This window comes from Corvus cornix, chromosome 5 (genome assembly GCF_000738735.6).
Source record: "Corvus cornix cornix isolate S_Up_H32 chromosome 5, ASM73873v5, whole genome shotgun sequence".
In the NCBI taxonomy this organism is placed as follows: Eukaryota; Metazoa; Chordata; class Aves; order Passeriformes; family Corvidae; genus Corvus; species Corvus cornix.
This window is the reverse complement of record NC_046335.1, coordinates 36259148-36286944: the sequence shown is the minus strand read 5'-3', so window position 1 is coordinate 36286944 and position 27797 is coordinate 36259148. Positions and strand designations below refer to the sequence as shown.

The 27797-nt window shown below is 39.2% G+C and overlaps 1 protein-coding gene across 12 annotated transcripts in view; it reads left to right on the top strand.

Annotated features, from left to right (window-relative positions):
* The window catches only part of NUMB (NUMB endocytic adaptor protein), a 92781-nt gene extending 65524 nt beyond the window's left edge, over positions 1–27257 (top strand). For 2 of the 12 annotated variants that reach the window (XM_039551795.1, XM_019281578.3), the window contains exons 3-11: positions 4478–4552; positions 9720–9797; positions 15151–15225; positions 17160–17300; positions 18782–18983; positions 21131–21433; positions 23183–23332; positions 24166–24309; positions 25303–27257. In XM_039551795.1, coding sequence (XP_039407729.1) covers positions 4478–4552; positions 9720–9797; positions 15151–15225; positions 17160–17300; positions 18782–18983; positions 21131–21433; positions 23183–23332; positions 24166–24309; positions 25303–26024 — 1890 coding nt within the window. In that variant the 3' untranslated portion in view covers positions 26025–27257. The remainder of the gene's footprint in view (positions 1–4477; positions 4553–9719; positions 9798–15150; positions 15226–17159; positions 17301–18781; positions 18984–21130; positions 21434–23182; positions 23333–24165; positions 24310–25302) is intronic. The other 10 variants (XM_039551797.1, XM_039551796.1, XM_039551799.1 and 7 more) reach the window with 10 other exon arrangements.
* The last annotated feature ends 540 nt before the right edge of the window (positions 27258–27797 follow it).

The window sequence follows — 27797 nt, the reverse complement described above, 5'->3', positions numbered from 1 at the left end:
GAGTCTGTTTCAAAGAGAGGCTGTAAAAGCATATCACCAGACATGAACAAACAGAACTGGCTTGAGTGAGTTGTCCAGGTTGAAGGAGCTCTGGTGAAGGATCTTCTTTTTGCCGGCTGTTATTGTTGAACTTTGAAACTTTGGAAACTGAGTCAGCCAAGTATTTGGGAGAGAAATGAAAACAAGAAGATCAGGGCAGTATTGCTTTTGTACTAGGACACAGATGGTGTCCTTTTATTTCTGACCTGATACATCAGCCCTTGATGTTTCAGTAGGAGCAATTTCAATAGCATGTATTTGGGAGAAGACAGTAGGAAAACTTCACCAGAAACACTTGATATGGTAACTTGAGTTGTTGGTTTTTAGATGAAGTTGGAAAAAGGTTAAAATGTTGAAAAAGAATAAAGTTTCTCAAGCACTTTTCGAATTCTAAGGATGCTTTGCTGTGTGCCAGTTTAACTCGTTCCTGCGTCGACTGCTTTATGTTTGGCTTGAGATTGATACCAAACACCACCATCAGCAAAAGAGAACATAAAAATAAGTGATGAAGAGAGGAAGTTTTTTGGTTTTTGTTTAATTGGCTGTACCACAATCTCATCTTCTTTTGGCTAAAAATGTTAATATAAGCAGTGCTTCTATTTAATAATGTTTACATTAGGGACTTTCTCCAACAGCCTCTGAAAGAATTTTATTTGGATTTGAGCTTTTATGTTATGTTACTCTGTATGTGGACTCTGCCCACATGGATTTTAGCTTTCTGTAAAAGCACTGGCGGTTAATTTCTGGTATAACGATTAAATCTCTTACAGAACATCTTATGTCCGAGAATTGCTGATGTCATGACTATCATTCACTGGTTGCTATGGAAATTAAGTAGGAGTGCATTCAATATTAATACTGCATTCCTGCTATGTGCATTTTCCTGATGGAAAAGTACTCACTTTCTCCAGGAATGCAAGCTGCAACAATCCCTTGTGACAAGAAATGCTCTTTGCAAATATGTCATGAATACTCCTTTCCTTACAGTTCTCAAAGTCATCATCCACCACAGCATGACTTAGGCAGTTCACATGGATTTCTGTGTATACCCAGTACTTACGTGTCCCAGTCCTTGAGTGTGTTTGCGGTAATGTGCTGTCGTGGATTTGCATGAGATTTTACTTATATAGGACAGTTGCTGCCCAGGCACTTCAACAGTATGTTTCTTCTCCTTTAGTTTGAAAGGGAAGTTCCTTTCAAAGATCCTTAAAGGTTGTGTATAGAAGTGTGGGATTTGTGTATCTGCTTTTTAAAGTGGTTTCCGTGTAATGTCTTTCCGGCGATTTAATGACAGAGTTTAACAATAGTTTATTTTTCTTAAGTCCTGAATTCTGGTGTTTAACTTTCGTTTCAAGCTCTAACTAGTAGCTGCATTTCCTTTATTAAATTTTGAAATGTCACTCATAAAATTCTGCTGCACTAGTAAGTTGAGCCAATATTTCAAATTTAAGGCTGAGATATATTTACAATTTAACACTTGTTTTTAAAATATAAACACTAGAAGAGGTCAGTCTTTGACAGAGTTTTTTGCCAATTTTCTTGAGAAAATATTTTTTCTTTGATTACAATCCATTAAAAGCCAGATAAATATTGTAGCACTGGTTAAATACAGGAGCCATGTATATCTGCTCTCAGACTGATGGGGAAAAATTTTTTAGAAAGAAGCTTGAAGGCTTCTGGTTATAGACTTAAAATTTATGTTTACAAGAAAGAAAAGTATATTGGCACATATAAGGAATTAGCACACCACCACTCCATCCCAGAAAAAGAAAAAACCAAAGCAAGAGGAATTTTGAAATTGCCTGTAAAATGTTCAACACCAGTGAAAATGATGAGCTTCTGGTGCAGTGGCAAGAACAAGGTTTTTTTCATTTTTTATGAAGGGCTAAAAGTGTAACATGTAAATGCAAACAAAGCACCTTTTGTCCTCTGTATCATAAAGAAGTATTGTGTGACAGTGTAATTTATTTTATAATTCAGAATTGATTAATGTCAGTGAGGTCTGTGGATTGTACCCTTTTGGTGTGGATAGATGCACTTGATATGTGTAATAATGTCTCCATTCACAGGAGTGGAAGCAGTATTGACAACTGCAGCTAAACTTGCCATCTCCAGCAGCAGTGGCATGGCTGATTGCTGAAAGTTGGAGCATGGGACTTGAATAGAGGTTTGGCAACACAGGGGAGAATGGTTGTCTGTTTTGAAGTGTGACTTGAGGCAATATTTACCCTGCTCTGTTTCTGCCTTTTCCAAGCAAAAGGCAGGTTGCCAAGTACAGGGGCTGAATGGTTTGAATCTTCAGCTGGAAACATTTTGGCTACGCTGGAGTAAATGAGATGTGCAGATAGGTCAGGAAATCTGAAAGTTGCCTTCTTACATGGATGATACAAATGGTCATGCAAACTAGATGGTTCATTCCTTACACATATTTTTTTTTCTGTCCAGTATAGACCTCAGTCTTGCTCCTGTCTATATCACTCTTTTCTTAAAGAGAAGTTACCAAACCCAAAACTTTCTCATGACAAATATGTACAACAGAATTTCTGCATCTCTGGAACTTCTCCCAGAGAAGTCATGGCACAACTGAGTAGTCGTTGATGTACATATGTACTTCCAGACACATAGTAATTGCATCTTTAGTTGTTACTGTTTGTGTCTTTTTAGGATTAAAATGTTCCACTTTGTGTTCTGGAGAAATGAAGATGTTGCACAAGTGTTCAGCAAGCTCAACTGAGGGAGTACAGTTGCGGTTTTGGCAGCTCCAGCATTCAATTATAAAGCTTCAGCCTCACAGAGCTCATTTTGAAAAAGCTCTAAAGAGTCCGATCTCTTTTATTTACCTTCTAGTTTCAGTGCAATTTATTTTTCAAGCTGTTCTCCAGCTGTGAGGGCTGATTTAAATGAAATTCTTCCAGAATTGTTTCATCCACATTTAACTCTGTTTAAAAAAAAATGCCGCATAGTGAGATTTAATGCTGAAGCTCTCTGTCACTTAAGATATTTTAAATCTTTCAGCAGTTTAATGATATCTGCTCCTCTTCTGGAGCACCTTGCCTTGCATAAAAAAACCTCAACTTTCCAATTTCTTTTAAATCCTTGAAATGGTCTTGATTTTCTCCATATAGTTGAATCTGTTCATCTAAGGGTGCTTCAATATGGCGCTGTGAGTGAAGTGGTTTTTTTGTCTATCTAGCTAAGTCTAGTATCCTAGTTAATGAAAGAAAATCTAAGAGATTTGAAATGACTCATGACAGAATAGTCTGTTATAGAGTGCAACTTCTTAATAGGTTATTAAACTTGGGTTTACTATTGCATTAAATTACATAAGCCTTGATTCTGATATTTTAAAACCACTTATTCACTCTCTAGCTAGCCTAGAATCTAAATGCCAAATTGCATACAACTCTTATAATGGCAAGTAAATTGGGGAAAGTTTCTTTCACCTGTAGCTCTGATTACAAAACTTCAGAAAGGTTTTGATAGTTTCTCTCGTTTTCTTCAAGGGTTAAGTATTTTGAATAAGGATATGAATTTTTCTGAGAGAACACTTCCTTTCACTATCAAAAAGAACTATGATTGGAAAAGGCAGGGAAATTGGAAAAATTAAAGCTAAAAGGTAGAGTGTGAAATTAAACTATCCATAGTACCCTGAACACTACACTCTGACGTATTTCTTGTAATTGCTTTCTCTATAGACTAATATTCTGGGTTGTAAATTTAAAAGCTTTGAAACTTGGAAGTTTCTATTCACTGATGTGTAGCTAGGGTTTTTTTTTTTAATAAGTGCTTGGTAAGATGAATACGTAGAAAACACGTTTGGTTTTGTTGGTTTTTGGTTTTGTTTTTTTTTTACCCCCCTCTTTTTAAGAATGATGAATGTCTCTGTCCACATAACAGCCTGTTGTTGTAATGAAGATAAACAATTTTGGTTTACAATTTTAAAAAAGGAGGTAGTGGGCAAATTTCTCATATTTGGACATTAACATTCAAAAATATTTGGTCATCTTACTGTGTAGTGTAATTCGGTTTTCAATACAAAATATATTTATCATTATTAAAAAATAATTTATTCACCATCATCTCTATATTGATGTAAGGTTTTCATGTTATGCTAGTAAAAAAAATTACTAAAGCTCATGATGAATAAGCAGGAAAATACAGTTTTTAATACTTTTCAATTACGTATTTTCCCCTAAGTAAGGAAAGTCTGTCTTTCCCTCAAAATTTCTAGTTGTATTACACTGTTCTCCTGATGCTGGTGCCCGCATATATGTACACAGTCAAACCTTCAAATGCATGTTCAAAAGAAGGCTGGCAAAGTGCTGGTAATATCTATCACATCAGCTGTACTGAGATGAATTCAGAGCTTGGATTCATCAAAACCCAGGGAGTTTAAGGAGCTGCTATTAAGCTTTTCTCCCCATACTTTTTCCTGCAGTACTTGGGACACGTCGAAGTGGATGAATCCAGAGGAATGCATATCTGTGAAGATGCTGTGAAGAGGCTGAAATCTGTATGTATATTTGCTTAATGAAAAAGTTGGCACTGGGGCTGTGAGCGTTACTGGAAAGGTCTGTTCGGCAGCAGTGCTCCAGCTAAAGACTGAACTTTTGACCCATGTTAGGAGTAACAGTTGGCCAGTTTGAGAGCACTGCTGCTCTTGGGGGGACATGCTAATCTGATGATGAGAGGGAGAGTTACAACTGTTCTTTCTACTTGCAGAAACTATTTGCAAAACAAATGTGTAAAAATTCTCTGTGACCTTTCAGGCTAAGTTGGTACCCACATGGGACTTCAACCATTGGTTTTTAACAGCTTCTCCCTCTCTCTCTTTTCTTCTCCCCCTCTCTCTCTTTCCCTATGTTGCTTGCCACTTTAATAGTGACTTAATTCACCATTATTATAAAAAATATTACTTGTTTTAGGATGCTTTTTTTTCTAATGCACTGCAACATTGTAGTCATGCATGAAATAATCTGGCTTGCATCTGCTCAAAGTGGCCTGAAGGCTGTCTAATTCTGGTATGTCATGAAGTGGGCTGCTCTTAGTTTGGCTTCTGTGAACGTTTGCTCCTGTAAATGGCACTCGTTCAAAGCTCTTTGTATTTCTGTGGCTCATTTGAAGAGGTCGTCATCTCTTTCCTGCAGTAATACTACCACAAAATCCTGCGGAATAGCAAACTCCAGAAAGGCAGTGATCAGTCTGTCAAGGAACTGAGGCTTTAACGTCATTGAAAAGAACAGGAGAAAGGACATGAAAAACTTGAATTTTGAATAGAGATGGAGAACTGCAAGCCTTGTCATCACTTCTCTTGTATGTTTTATCTATCTACATTCTTCAGTATGCATTTAGTGGAAGAAACCTTTGTATCCTTGCAGCTCAACGAGATTACTACAAGTCTGTCAAACCCTTCTTCTGCACTTCTACTGACTTAAAATATGTGCCACTGGACATCCCTTGTCTTTCCTCACCAAGTCTGAGAGCTCAAATGGCTTCCATCTAAACCTGTTTATCCCTTCTTCCTACCACACAGCAGAGGATTATAGGTTATCTTTTCTGCCTTCTGTTGTGCTGTAAAGTGTTTGAATTGGTTTAGTGCTCTGATTAAAATCAAGTCTTTTCATTCTTTTCTTAGCTAATGTATAGTAACCTGTTAAAGCCACATCCCATCTGTTCCCATTCAGTCCACAGTGATTAGTGATTGATTTTTATTAAAAAGGGCCACACAAAATAAAAATTAGTTTCTTTGTCCTGTGGATTTAGTTTACGTACCTAAAAGTGCAAGTACTGACCGCATAATCAATTGCATCCATTTTTGTCTCTTTCTGATTTTTATTCTCTCAGAATACTTTCTGTTAGCACACCAAATGGCACTGCAATATCTACTTCATGCAACTTCTCTCATTCTCTCCCCTGTGGAGCTATGCTATGAAGTAGCTGTTCTCTAGTTTATAAAAATCTTACAAGTCCACAAGCCAGCTAAGTGTAGCTAAGCCTATAATTAATGAGACATAGTAAAAGCATAGCACCCAGTTTCTTCTGGAATCTGGATTTCCAGGATTGTGATTCTTGATCACCTGAATGATTGATTCAAGCGTCAGACTTGGATATCTAATTTTTACAGTTGGTCAGCATTTTCTGAAAGTAAATAGTAAAGTTTCCCTATTCCATTTTATGTCATTATTCCAAATTGTGGATGGCATGAATTTACCCATTCTCTTAAATTAACATTTTTCTTTAGATAATTTTGATTTCTTCTGCTGTTTGATGTGTGTATGTACACCAGATACAGGTGTGCATCTCTTACAATTGCTATTTGTCTCCTTTGTCAGTGTTGGAAGTTGAGAAGTAGAGGTGAAATTCTCTTTGGGCCCCAAGAGGAAGATTCAGATTACTGAAACTACTTTGTGTGCTTTAGTTGTTAGACTCTATCAGATCCAAGGTTAATTTGGAGCTGCTCTCTGCAATTCAAGCCCTGCCCCTCACCCCCAGCACATGGGTTTTAAACCAGGGGCATTTCTTTAGGACATCACCATTCCTGGAGGCTCTTTTCTGTATGAGACACTCTCTTAATTTAGCAGAAGCCAAACACTGGGTGATATTTCAGCATGTGAGGAATGTGGTAAGAAAACAGTTTGTTCTTCAGGTAGTCTCTTGCTTTCACATTATGTAGTTATTTTGATGGGCTTTCTCTTGGTTTTGAAAGAATTACAAGCTTGAGCTGCAGTGCTCAAACTGGAAGACTAGCTTAAGGGAAATTGAACTTCACTTTTAAAGTGGTTAAATGACATTGAAGTGTATGTGGTCTATTTTAAACTTTATTCTCTGCAAGTAAGGTGTAGGTTTTATAAATCCAGTCATTAAAAATTAGAATTGTTGAAATATTTGTATCCTGTAGCTTCCAAAAATTAAGTTCTCTCTGTCTTTTCTTATTTTAATAGATACATTTTTGCCTCTTAATTCTTGTTGTAGAGCAGTTGGCAATTCATTTTGGGACCTGAAGACTTTTCTTTTATAGGACTGATTACTGGATTTTAAAACATTTTATGGAATTTGCGAAGAAGAATACAGAACCGTGTTAATCTTGACTTTAGGAATAGCTTAATTACTGCTTTGCTTTTTGAAAGAAAAGATGCAAAAAATATCTCTGTCTCTTTATTGTGGGAAATAACCTTTCAGGGATTTTTTTATTACCTGCTCCTTTAATGTGGTGTAATTGCTTTTTGAGCACTGCATCTTGCAGAACTTGCAAACAATTGATGGTGAGCATTTTATTCAGATGTTGCTTAATTGACAGCTGAGTACAAGAAGCCCCTTCTAGCTCAAGAATCCCTCACCCACACTGTACTCTGTTACAGTTTTCGAGCTCTGAAACTGCACACCAACAATACTGTAATTTTCCGTCTGATGAAATGGCATCACAGTCTCATTAATAGATCATAAACCCATGTATTCAGCTATTAGTCTATTATTAACATGGGTTTATATTATCAACAGAACTCGCATGTTTCCTTAAAAGAATATTACCAATGGAACTTACATTATTGCCTTAGTAGAGGTATATTGCTATCTTTGTATACATTTAATATCTGATAAGATTCTTGTAGATGGACATGAAGCTCTAAATGGTTTCTTCAGAGCCATTTCACCAAATTGCAAATATTTAGTGCCAACTGGAAAGTAATTTTAAGGGCCTTAAGTGCATTTTACTCAGGTGTGGGAACATCATATGAAAAAAAGTGTACTCTCTCATGTCATATTTTGATTTTAAATCAGCTTTAGCTTATAGTATTGGTTTCTAACTTGCCACTTTTTGTTTTAAATTATGCATTTGTTTTAATATATGTTCTTGTTTTAGCAGGTAAAGAGACATAATTTAATATTTTAAAAAGTGCATTAGTTATCTCTAAACTACATTAACTTAGTGTTGTTTAAAACCCATTTTGCATGATGCCTTTTCCATTAACCTTGTCTAGTTTATTTAAAAAAATAATCTTGTTTAACAACCATTTTTCTGAGAGCAAAATTAACCATTACCTAAAAATGAGGTAGCTTCTGGTGAATCTCTTTAGCTTTTGCTGTCTTTAAAAAGCTGTTTTTTAGTGTAATGCAATAGTCATTGCTCAACTTGGCAGCAGCATCCAACCCCTTCTCATTATGTACACTACATTGTGATTAATTCATTAGTTCCCCTCCTAGTGTTCAGCATATCCTGTCCAAATACATAACTGTTCCTGCCTCCAAAAATTCTTAAGCTTTTCAGCTGACTGAGCTTGGAGATGTTCTTTATACAGTGTCTGAGTTGACATAAATATGTTACAGATACTTGGTAAAATGTTCTGTGGAAGGACATTGGGCAGAGAGGGACACACCAGCAGGGCCAGGAAACGCGAAGTTGAGACTGACACTCCCTCCTTAACTTGGTGTTTCCTGGATTTTGTTGGCTTGTGTCAGAACCATAGCTTTGATTTAAATGTAACCTTGTTTATCAATCAGTTCTCCTGACACTGCCTCAGGATATTTGTGGCAATACTTTCAATATAATAGTATCAGTGATGAACACGTTGGGATTGCACAGTGTAAATATGGGGTCAGGGGCCGTCACAGAGACACTCCCTGTCTGTTCTGCAATTCTCCACCTCCTCCTCATTACTGCTATAGCAGAGCTTTCTTACAAGTGAAGCAATTTGGAAAGATAGCAGGAACAGGTCTATGCTTCACACTGGCTTCCCTCAAACGCGGAGCAGCATGTGGCTGTGCTCACAGAGCACCAGGCCTGATGAAGTGTTCTCTCATGTAGTTTACTTTCCATAGTCTGGTAACAAAATAAAGCTAGTAAACTAAACTGCATGCAAATATGCTTAAAATTGTGTGCTGGCATTTTCTTAATGTGGATTGGGCAATCAGTATAATCGCTTTCCTGAAGAAATTTAGGAAGCTGTAGTTCAGCTTTTGGTATCTTTGCACTTGCCTGTCTCTGCCTGCCTGAGCTGATTTTAAAGGCTGTTCTACCAATCAGTTCAGAGTTGTAGGATGAATAACTAGTATTTGTATAAATATTGCATAAAGCCTTGGAAGGCTTTAGAGAAAGAGGTCTCATTTGTATTTTAGTTTCACCACAAGATTAAGGTGAAATTCCTTGCTCTTCAGAGAAGACTGCGTAAGATGTGAAGCATAAAAGTAGGATGTAAACCAGGGCAACAAACAAATGGCATAAAATGCAGCAGTACTTACCCCTGCTTTATATCAGCCATACATGCTTCTCCAACATACAGAACATTTGCTTTGGGGAAGAATGATCAGTACAGAGCAAACTTGACTGCAATTCTGGAGTTAAAACTTTGCATTTCACAAGAACCTGTACAGTATTTTACTTGTTTAACCACCATGTCTGCTGCCAAGTTTGGTTTGTAACCTAACCAAAAGGGACTAAACAAGGGAGAGTAAAAATAAAGTAACCACTTTGCATGAAATTGGGGCTGAGGTTTTCTTCTTTCCACCAATTTCAGGGCAGTAGCTCATTAGAATTGTGTGTGTGCCCTTTGATCTGCATTTTCATGGGATTATTTTCACATTTGCCTGTCGCACCTTCTCATGGATAACTCTAAAACCCCCTTCCTTTCCCTCCAAACCCTATTCTTGTGTGTGCTTGTTGGTTTGAAAACCCTGGGACATTTTAGCTACCTACAGTAATAGCGCTCGACTTGTCCCCCCTGTTCCTCCAGGAAAGGAAGTTCTTCAAAGGCTTCTTTGGAAAAGTAAGTTTAATGCCTTGTTTGTGCTTGCACTATAAGGAGTTACATCCCTGGTATAGCACTGCCATAAAATCAGGGTGTTGAGGGTTCCTTAATCCATTTCAGAATGTTTGCTTCTAAACCAGACTTGGAAATATTTTGATCAAAGAAAGAATGTGGTTTCAAAAGTAACCTGAAACAGAAGCTTAAGTATCTGTGGACTGTATCAGAAATCCAGTGTTCTGAAGTGATTTGGTGTTGCTGAAAAAAAAAAAATTTTCTTTTTTAACCCTTACGCTTATACCAACCTACATCACCTGGGCAAATACCTACAGAACAGTTGAGGTCTGTGCCTTGTAAGTGCTTCATGCTCAGCTGCCTGGCAGCATGAATTGGTCCCCAAATATTAGCATTGGTGCCATCTCTTAAACCTTCCTTTTTTGAGCACAGTCCTGATTCAAAGATATATGAAGATGAGATCAGGCTTTCACCTACTATGTTTACCTAATTTCAGCTCAGTCTACAGTTTCTGTCATTGCTCTTGTTTTCACAAGGACCATGTCTTAGATAAGAAGAGAAGCAACTCTTTGTCCTTATTAAGAATGTGCTGCACTGGTGGCTGGGAGGTTTTATTCCTGCTGTCTACCTTTCTGCAAGGCAGAAAGATCTCTCTCTCTTTTACCTCTCATCTGTTTCCTACCTCTGTGTTTAAAATTTCTGTAAAGCCTTTAAATCCAGCTTTCATATGGAGTTATCTAAGATAATGGCTTCTGAAGTATCTTGTTATAAAATGAAACTTCGCTTAAATAGAAACTAACAGGTTTGTGACTTTCATACATGCTGGTGTTTTTTGAAGCAGATTATTCTCTGGTCATGGATTGGTTTTGACTTTGCTTGGAGAGCAAGTAATGTTTTTTCAGCTGATCCTTTTTCACCATTCAATCAGATAGTGATGCATGTCACATAGGGACATCTGTTTCTCCAATTCTGGTTTCTTCCTATGATCTGGGAAAGCACACATCCAAAGTGTAGTGATGGTGAGGGGCTGAAGTACAGTACATGGCAGATTGGTCAGATTAATGAGAACAGTCCTGTGTGCAAATCAAATCTTAGAGCTGAAATTTAGAAAGACCGGACCCAAAGTGCTAAACTGAAAACAAACAGCCCCCCACCTCAACCTGATTAGATATGTTCTCTCTGCTTGTTGGTAGTAACTTATGTTAGGATACATATGAAAGCAAAGATGTAAAAGGAAAGGTATTTGCATAGCACTTAGGTAAAAATCTTTCTTTGACTTTTTAAATTATTAAATATGCCATCTTCCCTATTACATCTTGGTTGATATTTAATGAAGTCTAGTACTTTGCCACAGCATTTTAGATTTCCTTTCTCTTGTATTATAATATTTTGACAAAGAAGGACCTACTTCTACTTCAGCCTGTGAATTTCATTAATTAGCACTGAAACCACTTAAATCCATAGTGTTTAGATATCCCCACAGCTCCAGTATGGCGGTACCTGTATTACAGCTTTGGCCTACAACAGGACCTCACATCTAGGGAAATCTGCAGAAAATGGGACAGCTGTTCTCTTATTAATATTTCTCAATTATTAATAACTCTAATATCTTTTGGCTGTCTCATCTATAATTTCTGTCCAATTGCCTTGCATTGGGATTAGTGTAATATTCCAAACTGCAGAGCTGTTTAAAACACACTAGCAGCTTTCAAAAAGTCAGTCTAGACATGTTTGCTGCTTTCCCTGTCCATATTGTTCTCCTTGTAAAAGGTAAATATGATGGATTTGTGTCTGGAAATGTTCAAGTGGTTAGTATTGAAAATGCTTTTTTTCAGCTTTAAATGAAAATGAGATGTCTCTTGATAGCTCCAGGTTAGGCTTTTGCAATTATCAAATAAGCTGCCTTTTTAGGCAGCTCCTTTTGAAACTAAAGCTTTTCTGTTGTAGTGGGTAGTAGGACAGATTTCGTGATCTTTCTCATGTTTCGCCTCCACGGAGCATGTGTATTTCTCATCACACAGTGGTCTATACAGAGTCTGAAATGAAGAATTTTCTTTATATATACCTCAGACTCCAGGTGCCTCTTAGAGCCATGTCTAAGTCTCAGGATAGAATAAAATATAATACGCAGAAATACTAGAAACAAAGTAAAAGTATTTAAAAATGCATTTTGGGCCACTTCTGTTCTGGCATCCTTAATACTTTGTTTTCCACCTTGCAATATAGTAAGGTATCAAAGCAGCTACTTTTTGTTTGGTGGATGCCCATCTCTGGGACACTGCCAGTTGGTCAGTGAGGTTTCCATTGTGCCCAACCTGCCATGGACCTGCTTTGTCCTCCGGCCTCGTTGTGTGTTAGGATGAGTGCCCACCCTGGAGATGTCTGAGGACTCTGAAATGAGTCCAGGTAATGAATCTTGTGCTGGAGCAGATAACTGACCTCCCCAGAAGTGCTGAGCAGTGAGGTGTCAATCGGTGCTGACTCAGCACTGACAAATCAGGCTCCTGGGAGTCGATGCCACACATGGCTCTCCTCAGGCAGTGCTGTCATTTAAAAGCCCTAGAATATCAAGACAAGCTACTGATCTGGATATCTAGATGAGTCCCTTGGTAGCAACATTTCAGACCATCCTGTTCCAGTGGGTATTGGCTTCTTGCTTTAAATTGTTCTGTTTGGAGTTGCCTGTACCTTCCAGTATTTGTTACACAAGCTGTGATCCTGCGTTGGAGTTCACTTCCCGTGCAGTATCTTGCAGCTGGTCTGATCTTTGTCCAGTATGTGCCAATAGTGCAAATGCTCCTATCTACTCCGTAATCACTGTTTACTTGGCAATGTCCCACCCATAAGGGAGTGGTACTTTGATTTGTATATCCAATAGAAACTCATTTGGACCAGTGTGTTCCTTTATATATCACTAGTAGGCACAGATAAGCTGAGAATTCAGTAAATGTAAAAATAATTAATTGTCCAGCAGTAGTAGCAGTGGGTTTGGGGTATAAACTATAAGCATAAGCCCTTTCAAAGCACTGCATCCACCATAAATCTAGAAGAAGGAATTGGGAGATGAAAGTGAGTTTTCTTTTTCTCTTAGTGTAGCAAACCCATCTTTGGTTATCTTGCACGTGGAACTTAATGTTTCAGTGGGAAAAGAGGGCTTAGAAAGCTCTTCAGCCTTTTCATTTTATTCTGAGAAACATGGAGCTCCATGTGTTAGCTATTTCTAAATCCTCATTTGGTAAAATAGCGAGTGAGTAGCTCTGTGAAGGATCAGCATTGCTTTGTGAAATACCCAGCTCAGTTAAACTTGGCTTTAATACAAACTTCAGGAACTGTTCACAGTTTCTGTAGGGACAAGGTTTTTATTGTTTGCTGGGGAAAGATGTGTATCTCTCAATCTAATGATGGCAATCTAGACCAAACAGTTCCCTGCAGGCATTTTCTTCACTTGATTGTTTGTATTTGCTTGAAATAAAGATTTTTAATACTTACAGCTTATAAAAAACCAATACTCTTTTTAAAACAGTTCAAGGAGACAGACCTCTACAAACCATTTGTCTTGGAAAATAGGTACTTTCAGGCTGTGGGAGCTAGCTGAGCATTGAAAATACAGACTATGTTTTGTGGGTATTGATATTTAACTGCCTTTTAAACAAAATATTAGAAGTGACTTTTATATGCTGCAATATTTTCTTACACATATAACGGTAAATTTAAGTATATTTTCTGTTGTGAATTGCACTCTTTCCATTAGGCATTCCAGAATCTAAATTAAACATTCTCTGGGGTATCCAACAGGCTGGATGGTCATTTAGAAACTTGCTTCTGCAAGCACATCTCTGTAGCTTGCTTTCATGCTGTGCTTATTTTCTCTCTTTTTTTCTTTAAATGCTCTTCTGTGCAAGTCAGTGCCATTCTCTGTTCTCACCAAGCTTTTTGAAAATGCTCAGGATGTCATTGCTGCTTCCGAAATCGGGACAGATAGTTCCTCCCCAAAAAACAAACAGAAGTTCTGCCAGCACCTTTTTCTTCACACTTGCTGCTTTCTCTGGAGAATGAAACCAATGTGATATAATTGGAGACTTTTCACTCCAAGATATTTCATTCTTACAGTGTTAAAATTGCAGACTTGGAACTTATGCCAGAATGTATTCTTGTTCTGTTACTTGCTGTAAGAATATAGAGTATATACATCTGCAGTAAACTATTAAAAAATTATAAAATAGTTGCAATTCTAGCTTGAAGCCACTACCTGAAATCCCTTCACCTTTTTTCTTTCCCCTGTTGCTTTCTTCACTCCCTGCAGTGGTTTCTGGTGGGTGCCATTAGCAGCCACAAACTATGTAAACCCAGTGCTTCAAAACACATGGAGAGAATATTTTAATAACTGGCTGAAGTAGGGGGATTGTGAATTAAAGTGACATGCTCAAAAAAAGGTACTATTTTTCTAGTAGTAGTTCTCTGTAACAACCAGTAAAATTGTTGACTTGTTTTATTTTCAATGAATTAGCTTCAGAAGACTATTGTGTTTATACTGTTTTCTGTAACTTTCCCTTGAAAAGTAAACAGCCTAGAAAGAATCTGTAGTTTAAGTGGCTCCTGAAGCCTTCCTGTATTTCCCACTTTTACTTAGCCTCTGGTTGCGGTGGCTGAAAGTTCCCACAGTCAGGTTTTGGCTAAAAGCCAGACTGCTCTCCGCTGCATCTGCCTGCCACACACCACTGCTTTTCAAGATACACACCAAAGGGTTAAGAAATCCTATTTTTATACCTCTCTCCCAAGATTAGACATTTAGCTCTTAATAAATTAGTGAAACATATTTGGGTGATTGATCTTAGCATTAAGCTTATGAGCTTAATAAACTACACTGTAACTGATGATTTTGGGATGCTTTTAACACTGGTTTAAGGTAATGCTATGATTCTGCCATGTGACTATTGGGGCAGAGGGTAGGGCTGGTGGAAATATCAGGTAAGAATTTTCCTATGTTTAAACTTGTGCTGAAGAAGCTACCTGTGGTGTAACTCCTTATGAATGAGTGTCTTCTGACTAGTGGAATTCTTCACCCACTTGGTCAGTCTTGAATTCTTTACTGTCAGTGGATGTACACCTTATTTTTGCCTCACCTGTCCTGTGCCCTCTCCCCATCCCCACGACGTGCTGTTTCTGAAATACTGGCTTTGGCTTGGTTCTCTTAATGTTTTGCAACTTGGATTGAGCTTTGGGCACCCTACTGACCATGGACTTCATCTACACTCAATGTTATAGTTCTTGGAGAGGGGAAGCGGGAAGCAATCAGCTGTTGGTGTAAAACTGTTTTGTTTTGTTTTTTTCTTTCCTTTTTTTTTCCTTTTCTTGAAAGTCTGGGAAGAAAGCCGTCAAAGCAGTCCTGTGGGTTTCGGCGGATGGACTCAGAGTTGTAGATGAGAAAACAAAGGTTAGATTTCCCTGGGCAAAAGTTTTAAATCCCTCTCTAATAATGTATGTGCTATATCTTTAAATGGACACCAATCTTTATGTTACTGTGAATGTTGGTATTTGAAAGGAAGACTGAAGTGTGTAGTTTAGTTTAATAATTTATTGTTTTGTAAACATATGTACACCTGCTAATTTTTTTCCCCAGTTAATTCTACACTACTCTCAAGATACATTTTATAAAATGTAGCAGGTGTAGCACAAGCTTGGAATATTTTTTGTTGCATTTACTGTTGTTTTCCTGATAACTTCTGTTGATAGTGGACTTGAAGAGCCCCTGGACTTTGTTCTGCACCACTGCAAAAGGTTGCAATAGTAATATATAGGCAAACTCACATTAATCAATACTATATATATATATATATAAATCATATATATATAATTTTCAGTGCATCCAAATCCTAGAATGGATCTGAATGAACAAGAGCTTCCAAAATGCAATGTAAATTAAATGGGAGTAAATTAAATTAAATGCAGAGTAAATTAAATAGGGAGATTGTACCTCCAGACTCAAACTAAATAGTAACTGCATATATCAAATTCAATAATCTTTAATATCTAAGATGTTGGTCTGAAGTGGAAAACTACTATGTTTGAGGCATGATTCTAGATTGTTTTACAGTTTTTTTTAATTGTGAAATTACAATTTTTTATTATGAATTAGCACATTGTGTACCACCAAGGCACCTGTGTCCAAGTGAGAGCAAATGATTCTTGGTTTTATGTAGATGTAGGCAATTAGAAATAAGAGCTTTAGGCTTACCACTACAAGTGCACTAGTATTTTAAAAGATGGCATGGCTATGAGAACAGTTTTAACTCTTGTCAGTCTGAAATAGTTTGTTTTATATTCATATCAATTAACATTTACTTTTTTCAACCTAAAAGATGATTTCTCCAAGCTAACACTGACAGGCAGAGGTAATTCATATCCCTCTGGAGTGCAACTGCCTGTCAAATATCTGCTTGTGGTTAGACTTCTCCAGGGCTGCTGTAGTGGTATGGTTCATCAGAGCTAAAGTTGCTATCTCTCAAGAATTCAGTTTCTAATACAAACATACTGGTGTGAATGAATTCAGTCTACTGATTGCCTCATTTAAAAGTAATAATACATGTATTATTTTTAGAAATGTTGCTGCACATATGCAGTATTTTCAAATGGAATTTTAATAAGTTGTGCAGACTCTGGAGGTAATGAAAAGTATAGGATTTAAAAAGAAAATAAACTATTGCCTCCTGGTGGCTGAATACATCAGCAGAGGTGCCAAGTGCTAGGCACCAACCAAATGAAGCAATTTGGAAAAAATATTGAAAAACTAATTTTTAATGAGGATGGCATAATCTTAAACTGTACTATCTCCTTTTTAGAAATACTTCTCCCATCTGTGGGATTAAATAGGGAGTGTTTGGTACTACCAATGCTGCTGGTGCTTTTCTCTTGCATCCCTGCTTAGCTGACTGGGAGATGAGTTTTTGCTCTTTATGTAGCAGCTGCTAGACCTTTTCATACTTGCAGACCTCTCCCCTAAGTGTCAGCATTGTGTTTTAACCACAGTGAAGACTTTCTGGTTGCAAGAATACAGAGCTGCTGTACAAATAAAATAACGTGTGCCTCCATAGTCTAGAGGAGAGATCATAGGAATTCATTGGGTCCCTAAATTCTTAAGTGGTGCCTTGGCACAACTCTGGCAAAGATGGCTGGTGGAGAATGTCATCTCTTCATTTTGTTTCATACTGGGAACAGATTCTGAATGGTGACTGATGACAGATAATTACAGCCACATCAGGTTATCCCCTTTTTAGTATAACTCATTTTTGTGCAATTACTACTGACAATGACTTGTTCAAGTGTATTTCCTCACATTCTTTTATTGTGGGGGGGATTTCTTCCCTCTAGGATCTTATAGTTGATCAGACAATAGAGAAGGTTTCTTTCTGCGCACCAGACAGGAACTTTGACCGGGCGTTCTCATACATCTGCCGAGATGGCACAACGAGACGCTGGATCTGCCACTGCTTTATGGCTGTGAAGGACACGGTAAGCTTAGTATGGTGTGTGTCCAGCTCTCCCAACTCTTAGCTAGAAGCAAAGGGCAGAAAAATTGAGTACCTGGAATACTGCAGTATGTTTTGACTCCAGATATTACTTAATCCTTGAAAATTATTTTAATTCTAATTCCCTGTATCTGAATTATTTGCCATCCCTCTGTGGTGCCGTCTTACGGAGAGAAATGCTGCTCAGCCTGTGTGTGAAAGGAGTGCAGTCAGCCTCAGATAATCTCCAGCAGAAGGGAACTACTCTTCTAAGAATAGACAGAAAATTTTCTCATCTGAAAATGTTTACAGCCAAAAACTGAAACAGCAATGACAGTTTTTCCAGGATAAAATCATAGTGAGTAAATACAGACTGGTTATGAATGCAGCAACTTGTACGCAAATGCTATCTTGAAGGAAAAGTCATCTGAATGTTAAGAGATGGAGCTAAACTGAATTAAATTAGCATTCTATTTGCTTCTGAGTGACAAAAATGTTTTGAGTAGGTTTAAAATCAGTTTCTTGCTGTGTAGACTTAGGTAAGTTATTTAACTCCCTGATCTGGCCTTTTCTTCTCTCTGCTAATAGTTGAATCCTGCCTATATTATACAAAGTGCTTGAAACCTCATGCAAATTCACTGCATGAACTCCCCATTGTTGCATGTTCAGAGCAATGGTGCTTGGTAATTTATCATTTTTCTTTAAACAATGAAGTCAGAAATTGTTGGGGCCCCTCTCCAACAAGAAATTCCCACTAAAATTATGTTAGAGCTGGAACATTTCTGTTTTCATCTATGAATAACAGGTCAATTCACCTACTGATTATGATAGATGAGTTGAGCTACTGGTAGCAATAGTGCCTCTGATTCAGCTGTAGCAGCTGTATCAGCTGGGTTGCTGGACTTCTCTGGCTTGAATTTCCTTTTTACAGTTATTGGATAGTGGATTCTTTTGACCTGGTGAGTAATGGAAGTGCTTTTCATTAGGCACTCCTAACTCTAACTGGTGCATTTGGTCAGGACCATTGAGGTGTGAGTAGTCACACTGTACTTTTAACTTTCACAGATGCACACAAGGGTAGTGTTGCCCTGAGCCCTCTGTAAACTTTCTCCAAGAATAGCACTTACCTGTCCTTCAGGACTTACACCTTAAGACAGCTTCATGAGAGTTTCTTTGTGCACACATGTATCTAGAGGCAAGGGATCAGTGCAGGCACGTTATTGCTCTGGCATCTTAGTAGCAGTTGAACTAAACAGATCATCCAACAATCTTACTCATTCCTGGGTGGCTTTCTTGAACATGGCTTGTGCATTAGTAGTTGGGAGTATTGATGTACCAGGTTTAAGGCTAAAATACAATTAAAATAGTTTTCTTTAATGCCTTAATTAGATTGATCTTGTAAAGGCAGGTTATCAGTTTGTGATGCTTGAAGCACGTGTATGTTTCTGTTCCAGTCACTGTGTGATGCAATGTTGTCTTGTGCAGGGGGAAAGGTTGAGTCACGCCGTGGGCTGTGCATTTGCAGCATGCCTGGAGCGAAAGCAGAAGCGAGAGAAGGAGTGTGGAGTGACTGCCACCTTTGATGCCAGCAGAACCACATTCACTAGAGAGGGGTCATTCAGGGTCACTACAGCTACTGAACAAGCAGAGAGAGAGGAGATTATGAGACAGATGCCGGATGCTAAAGGTACGGGATGCAATTTAAACAATCATCTGTAGCGAGCAGAACCAGCACTGAGGCCTCTGCAGGGATTGAAGCTTAATGTCCTTACAGCATTCCACCTCTTGAGCCTTACTATGTTCAAATCATATTCCCAGACCCTTGTCAGTTCACAAGATGAAAAATGCTCCCAAATTCACTCAGCATTTTCCCATGTCTTCTAGAAAAGGTGCAAGTGGCTTCATATGTGAAAGCTGCTTCTGCTTTGTTTTGTCAGCCTGCTTTATGGCAGAGAACACTTGTAGGTACCATAATAAAAGGCCTTATTAGAAAATTGTTAAAAAGAAACAACAAGCCTGCCAGACACAAAGTAATCATTTATGCAGTCTTATGCTTATGGTAAATGAACAGAAAATTATATGTGTTTTTCTTAGAAAAGAATGTATTTTTATTTTGATTTTTAAGGCAGGTTACAGAGTGTATGTATAGAGTTATACTGCATGAGGGAAGAACAGATAATCACAGAGTGCTTTCCAAAAAAAATCCACAATAACCACTCCCTCCTCGTAAAACACAGCTTTTTGATTATTAATTATGTTCAAAATTAGTAACTAACTGATTTGAGAATGAGATAGTGTTCCGAAATTAAGTGAAAGTAGAACTTCTTACTCAAGTTTTATTACAAAGCCTACAGCTTTATTACAGTTCTACAGCTAACAAAAAATAAGTATTATAAATACTGTTCATAACCTGCTTCACAGTGAAGTCTGGCTTTTGTTTCAGAGGATTCCACAGCAAGTTTTATGCTGCCCCTTCATTGCAAAACTTTAATCTTCGTTTTCATCATCCATCTGCTTGTTTCCATACATTAGTTTTAGAATGTGCTAAATGAAGCTCAAACACAAGGCCTTTGTTACTTGAGGGCATGAGTCAAAGTCTTGACTCAGTGAAGGTGTGTGAAATCCTTTCCAAGAAAGACTGATTAGAAAAGTTTCACTTGAATGAGCAGCTGCAACTTATGGGTACTGAAGCTTGCAAGACAATGTAATTAGTTCCTGCTACCATTCCAGCTCCTCAGAAATCTCTAGTCTGACTCCTCTCTTTACCAGACTTTTAGTTATTCTGCTGGTGTGTCAAAAAAAAGTCATTGCTTTTTCTAAGACGTTTGGAAAACAGTATGGGTAAAATGAGAGTTCATACCAGGATAGTGAGATTTTCTTTTGTCCTTCTGTGTTGATCAGCTGTGTTTATTGCCCCCAAAGCCAATTCATTTTTGAGTGAAAAAGAGTTTTCCTAGAGGTGGAAAAATCCCCATTGCTATTCTAATTATAAGATTCATCATTTATACCAAGTTTAATCCTACATTTGTACCATTAGGCCTGTCTGACAGGAGCATTGTGGTGCTACGCAAAGCCATGCAAAATGAAGCAGCCGTCTTTAAGCTGGAGGAGCTTCCAGTGCAAATAACTCATGATTGGGTGGTAACATAGCAGCTAAAATCAGTACAGAAGTGACACAGGAACTCCTTGCAAATGTGTCAGCTCAGAGGCTGGATCTACCTTGCAGCACGTTTCCCTCTACCTGTAATGTATTTCCTGGAGGAGCTGGGAGCTGCAGCCCAACCTGCTGCTGCTGCTACCTTTGGCCTGCTAAAGCTTGTGCAGTGTGTTTGGCTGCTGCTGCTGATTCTGCAGGGCTGGAAGGGTGGTTTTTAAAAGAGGGTCCTAGAGCTGTGTTCTGTTCCCTGCTGCTGCTGAGTTGTGCTGCCCTAAGTCACTTAATACAGTTTGTATAGTAATATTTTGTCCATGGTTCTGTGTGAGGCAAAGTAAAGGTCTCAAATATACAATACATTTTTCAGTCTTAAACCTTAATTGCAGGTACTTCTAGAGCTGGGATCTCAGGAACAGCTGGAAAGAAAACATATGAAAGGCTGTCATTTCTAGGAAGTGGCTTGCCTTATAAAGCTGTGGGGCTTGGGTGTATGTCAGGTGACATGGTGAAAACAATGAAGGTAGACAGAAATTGTGTTTCTGCTGTGCTATTAGAAACATTTGCAAGAGTACTAGTTATGCAGATTCCTGCAATTTCTCTTTTCAAAACAAATGGGAGTACAGGTAGGCAGTTGAACAGTATTTTGCTTTACTTTTCTAACCTCACCCTGTTTCCTCCAGCAGTTGAAACAGAAGTGAAAACAGTAACACCAGGTGCTGCACCAAACAATACTGCCCCCTCTTCTGGCTCACCAACCTCTCCTACTGCTGAAGTTGCTGCCTCTCTGGATAAAGAAATGAGCAACCCTCACGCTATCCCACGGCGGCATGCCCCTATAGAACAGCTTGCCAGGCAAGGGTCTTTCAGGGGCTTCCCCGCCCTTAGCCAAAAGATGTCTCCGTTTAAACGCCAGTTGTCTTTGCGAATAAATGAGCTGCCTTCAACAGTGCAAAGGAAGACTGATTTCCCCATGAAAAACTCAGGTAAAACCAAATGGTTCCAGTGAAACATGGCCTTAAATTGTCTCTTCCTCCTTTTCTTTGGCTTCAAGTAACTCCTTATTTTCTAGTAAATCCTTCTTCCTGCCTCATGTTGATCATTTATCGTGAACAAACATCACAATGTCAGAGAATTTCTGCTTTGGGAATAGGCAAGAATTTCAAATGCAGGGTTCACGTGCAGAAGACAGTTGTAATTGCTATCTGAAGTACTGGAGCACAGCTTGAAGTGTTCCAGGAATGGGTGTTGGTGAATTAGGTTTTGGCTCTTCCCTCTGAGTCACTGAACCAGTTCTTCCACTTACTGTCAGGGCATCCTGAGACACAAATCCCTTCAAGGTCTTAACCACTTGTCTTGGGATCATGTGATGCTCTTCTGCAGTCTGTCCTTCTACCTGTCTGAATTCTTTTTGAGAGCAATGAAATTGCTTTTCACGTTGTATTAAGAGAACCAACCTGTTCAGGTGGCACAGCTGGCTGTATCAGTATTACATGGTACAGTTTTCACATGATGCTAGCGGGGTTTTCTAAGAGTCATCCCAACATAAACTCCTGAGGTGCTCATTACCTTGCATAATGTCCTAGAGTTCCCTTAGCTAGGTGTTATCCTTCAGGCCAGCTGTACTCTCACTTGGCAACAGAGCTGGTTTTGGGGTTCTAAGCTTGGAAGTAAAAATGACTGTGGCAAAGGCAAACCCAACAAAAATACTTAGTCTGACTTCTTTCATAATCCTTGTTTAGTGACCTGTGATTTAAGACCAGCATTGAGCCAATCAGTTTTACAGTAATAGTGCACTGCTCAGTAGTGAGTCACTGAGCACGCCACAGTCTCAATTTTTCATGATTCAGAACATTTCTGATGCATGTTCCCATATATGCCACTGCCAGTGCTGCTTATTGTCCCACTGCATGCACTGTATTGGAATATCCCTCAAAGAATCAATTTTTGGGCATGCCTCCCTGTGAATTTTAGATCTGGTGCATGTTGTGTGCAGATATTTTATGTTTCTTACACTATTTTGTGCTTGATTATGCCTGCTCATGTCAGTTCTGTGCAATGACGGACTGATGATCGGTACTTTTGGAAAACACTGCCGTTAGCAATAATGAGAACATCTGGTAAGCTGGCAGCTTCACTCCAGATGTTACATTATCCACATGATACTGATGCTTTGTTTAAAACTGAACATCCATTTTATCTGAGCATTCAGCTTTTGCTTTTATGATTCTAGCACAGGAACTGGGGATTTCAGCTACCATTGAACTGGAACAATCAACACTAACTCTAGACTGAACTTGCCGCTGTGCATTGCTGTCAGTACATTTAAAGTTCACATAGTTACTGTACAAATATGTTGTTGGAACACTTAAATCTATGATAAGTATTTTTATTTCACAGAATGCCAAATCTTAGAGCCAAACTCTTGAGAAGTTTAGCACTTTGATACTGTAGAAAACCCTTTTTATTTTCTGATACAAGCATCCTTTAAATCTGGAACAGTGATCTCCTTGCCCTCTTGACTTAATCACAAAATACATTAATGTGGTGTTCTATTTCAGGCCAGATCTTCAACACTAATGTAAAAAAAAAAAAAAAAAGCTGTCATGCAAATCAGTCGCAATAACATGTAGGACATTAAGGGAACTAATTATATTTCAGTTTCACATTGGTAGTTGTAAATTGTTTCTGTATCCTTTAAACTTTCAATTTAATGAATTCTGTTTACATTTTAGTCCCAGAGGTAGAAGGGGAAACAGACAGCATTAGTGCCCTGTGCTCTCAGATCACCAGTGCTTTCAGCACACCATCAGAAGATCCTTTCTCTTCGGCCCCCATGACAAAACCAGTGACAGTAGTTGCACCACAGTCTCCTGCCTTTCAAGGTTTGTGATTTCTTTGGGTGCTGGATGAGGCTTGAATGCACATAATGTTGCTTTCCAGTAACACATGGTCTTCATTTCTTGTGCAAGTCCTGTTACCAATATTTTGGGTGAATGCATCCTGCTTTATTCATCTCGTCTGTTTAATTTTTCTGTGGTTTTGTTTTTAACAATAAGTCCATGCACCTACCACACGATAGTTACCTATAAAAGGGACTGGCTTTGAGGTAATGGCTGTTTTAACATTCTGCCACCTGAACTCCACAGGAGTGTGTCATAGGAACCAGATCTCACATGGGAAGGGATTTTGTGCCACTACGATTACTGTTTTTTACACAAATTCTTAGATAAGTTGTGGAAAAATGCCAGCTATAGAACTCATAGCAGGCATTAATATTCATTCCACTGCTATGCTTTTATAAAAGTTGTGTGAAAAAAGAACCTCTCCATGTTAAATGTAGTTATTGTAACTTTGTATCTACAATATGTTCTTCTTTTGAATCTAAACTTAACTGTACAATAACTACTGGTGAGCCATGTTTCTTCCTTATAGAAACAACAAATTTAACTTCAGTCAGTCATCAGGACTCAAGGCCTCCTAAAGTATATCAAAATCCACCATCCCATGATTCTCTTAACAAGTGTTGGCTTGGTGAAATGAAATTTACTACCTTTATTGACTGTCAGTCCAGTTTGGCTAATTACACAAACTCCTGTCATGTGGAAGTGTCTAAAATTGTTGTATGTTGATATGTCTGACCTGGCCCACTAATACTCCAGTCACATGCATGCCTTGCATGAATTAATCGCACTGATGTTGTCTGCTCCCATTTTAGTTAATGGCACTGCCTCTGCCTTCTGTGTGCTTGCTGCTAAACCATCCCAAGCTGCTGTAGTGTCCACAGCTATGCCAGTTCGTGAAACCAATCCTTGGGCTCATGCTCCTGCTGCTAATACTGGAGCTGCAGCCGTGGTCGCTGGTAAGACTGGAAGTAGATCCGGTGCATTGCTATAAGAACTTGGATCAAAAGCATAATTGAGCCCCTGAGACAATTGTCAGTGCCACTTAATGGCAAGTGGAAGGAACAGGAACAAAAGCCGGAAGTAGTAGCGTTTTGCACGAGTGGATGGAGGGAAGCGATGATCTTGTTGGTTCTGGGTCTATAACCTGGACTGATTCTTATTTTGGCAGCATTTTATAAAATCAGTGCTTAAAAAGGAAGTAATGAAATTGTATGCGAGTTTGTGTGTATAAAAGGGAAAGAATCTGTGTGTACCCAAAATAATTTTTGGGTGTTCTTTTCACTAACGTACATAAGGAGGGATTAAATTGGTTGCTTAAAGGCTTTAGAGGTTCATTTCTTCTGTTTAGTAAGCTTAGTCTGTCCCTCCAGGCCTTGCCTGCACTGTATAAGGTGAAATGGCTGTCACCCATGTGGGCACATGTGCTAGAAGGCTGCAATCTAAGTTATTTTATTTCATGGTGTAAGCACCACTCCATGAGAGAAACTTTGCTAGTGAAATAGTAGGTTCTGCTTGGCCTTGTAAGATTTTGTCTTTAAAACAGTTTCTTAGACCTTTGTGTTCCAAGTCCGCCAGTCCTGAGCTGTACCTTCAGAAACTGATACTTCCCAGTTAGGGGGATTAGTGGTTGTGGACTAGATCACTGCCACCAAGTTGAGTGCAGGCAGCAGCTTTCCTGTGTACCCTAAAGTCTCAGATGTGTGCTATGAAGAAAAAACCCCATAAATCTGCATTTTAGTGAAGCAGCTCTTACCTACCTCATCTTGACGAATGTCTTCCTAGAACAGAACAGTATAGTGAATGCATAAAGATGCTTCCAGTGTTGGGAGCATCTTTCAGTCATGGTGGGAGGAGGCCTGTGTGTTCTTGTGTACACCCTCCAGTCTTTCTAACCAATCAAAGGCTGAGGAATGGAAACGTTTGTGACTTGCCCATGCTTTCCTTCTCAGGCACTGAATGGAGCAGCACCTCCTCAGGTGCGGCCTCACCAAGTCTCTTCCAAGGAAATCACAGACGCACTCCCTCGGAGGCAGACCGCTGGTTGGAAGAGGTCTCAAAGACTGTCAGAGCCCAACAGCAGCCAACCTCAGCCCCAGCCCCCCAGCCACTGCTCCAGCCTCCTCCAGCAGCTCCAGCCTCCCAGTCAGCACCAGCCTTCCCAGTCAGCACCTTCATTGCACCTCAGCCTGTGCCGGTGGGTGTGGTACCGCCCATGCAGCCGGCATTTATTCCGGCTCAGCCCTATGCTGTAGCAAATGGGATGACCTATGCAGCCCCAAGCGTCCCTGTGGTTGGAATCACACCTTCCCAGATGGTAGCCAACGTCTTTGGTACTGCCAGCCACACTCCAGCGGCCCACCCGCATCAGTCCCCCAGTCTGGTGAAGCAGCAGCCGGTCCCTCAGTACGACAGCAGCAGCAGCAGCGCCACCGCCAGCCCCTTCTTCCACCCGCCCGCGCAGCACAACGGCTCCGCCGCCTTCAACGGCGTGGAGGGGGGCAAGTGGGCTGCCGAGGACAAGCATTCGCAGCCCCCCGCGCCCGCCCCGCAGGTCGACCCCTTCGAGGCGCAGTGGGCAGCTCTGGAGGGCAAGGCAAAGCAGCGCACCAACCCCTCCCCCACCAACCCCTTCTCCAGTGACCTACAGAAGACATTCGAGATTGAACTTTAAGCGGTCCTGTGGGGGGCGGATAAATTGTACATTAGGATAGAGGGATAAAGGGAGCAGAGGGGACTGTTTCTGATCAGTTTGCTTTGATAATCCCAAAGGTCCCTTCAAACAAAAATGGGTTAGAAAGAGAGAGCAATTAGGGGGAGGATGGAAACACACAGACAATTTAATGTGCAGTTCTTAAAAGGAGTCCTGGAGCCACCCCAGTCTGCATTCCCTCCTCACTTGGAAAGCTGGAAGTCAAATGAAGCAAAGAAAGGCACCCAGTCCCAAAGCCTGTTCTGCAGAAACATCAATCATCTCACAGAAAGGAAGGCAGATGTTTGTACCTGTGTCCTCCTGATGCCCTGAAAGTCCTGGATGTTCCCCCTCAGGGAAGAATTGGGTAGGGTGGGGGGTGGATATGGGTGGGATGTTGTCACCTTAGCAAAAGCTAGGTTTGTGGAAAAAGTTGAGCTTCCATTTTGAGTAACAAAGTCAATATTATATGTAAAGAATAAAGTAAAGCCAAAATCTTTATTTTTATGCATTTAGAATATTTTAAATAGTTGGATATTAAAAGCTGTATGAGTTGTAAGTAATCTTGCCAAAGGTTAAAAAAAAAGGGGGGTTGGATGTAAGAAATTGTACATAAGATTGATTTATCGCTGATTCTTATTGTAAGTAATATTGGGGGGTGGAAAAAGGGGCTCTAGCTTGTTCTTGTATCTGTTCATTGTAAGTAGCATATTGCAACAACAATCACAACCAATAAGTCATTATATCGTAGTTTTAAATAAAGAAAATTAAAGAACAGTATTGTCATGGTTTGAAAACCATGGGGAGAATTTACTGTTTTTTATTGGAATCAATCTACATATTCTATATAGTATGGATTTTTTTTTCCTTTCATATATTGCTGCAGTTTCTTTGTCTTAATCTATTGGTTCTAACACTACTGTGACAACTTACTGTCATCATATCTACATCCTGGGACTCCCTGGGAAACCATTTTATGTTTGTCTGTCAATAGTTCTTAGAGGTTTTTAACTTTGGTTTTATTTTTTCCCACTGATTTGTGAAACCTTGTGGTTAAGGCTGCAGCTGGTCCAGGTTCTGCCTCTGGTGACTTGTGAAAACCATCTCATTTTAACTTTACTTTTAAACTTTGGCCTTACAAGCAAATGTAAGTTATATATATTTGTACTGATGATTTATAATCTGCTTTAACAGAAATAAATGTTGGTGGTAGAAGCACTGTCTGTGAGAGCTTTATTTCCCACCTCAATTCAGTTTTCAGCATTTGCCCTGCTGGGTGACTTCTGTCTTGTAAAGGTGAATGTGGATGAGCCCTGCTTGCCAAACTAGCACCTTAAGAATAATATATGAACGCCTCTCATTTTCTACAACCTGTTAAGTTGCCTTGAACTTTAAGACTGAATTTCAAAATATCCTTGTGACGCATAAACACTTGAAGCTCTAAAATAGAGGCCTCTACTGAAAACATCAGATTCTGGGTTTGCATGGCTGTATTTTCTACCACTGAATATTTACAAAGAGACAAAGATGGGGACAGTAACATTCAGTAAGGGCAAAAAGGAAAACTTTCTTTCCCCTAGTAAGAGGAGCCATATGAGATGATGTATTTTCACTTCTTTTCTTCCAGTGAGCTGGTATCTACCCTGTTGCTGTGACTGGTTCTTACTGCATTCTTACAGGCACCACGTCAGTTTAGACACAAGGAAAAAAGTCAGACTCCCTAACCTGAAGGGGAAGAAACGCTCCCTTTGTTGG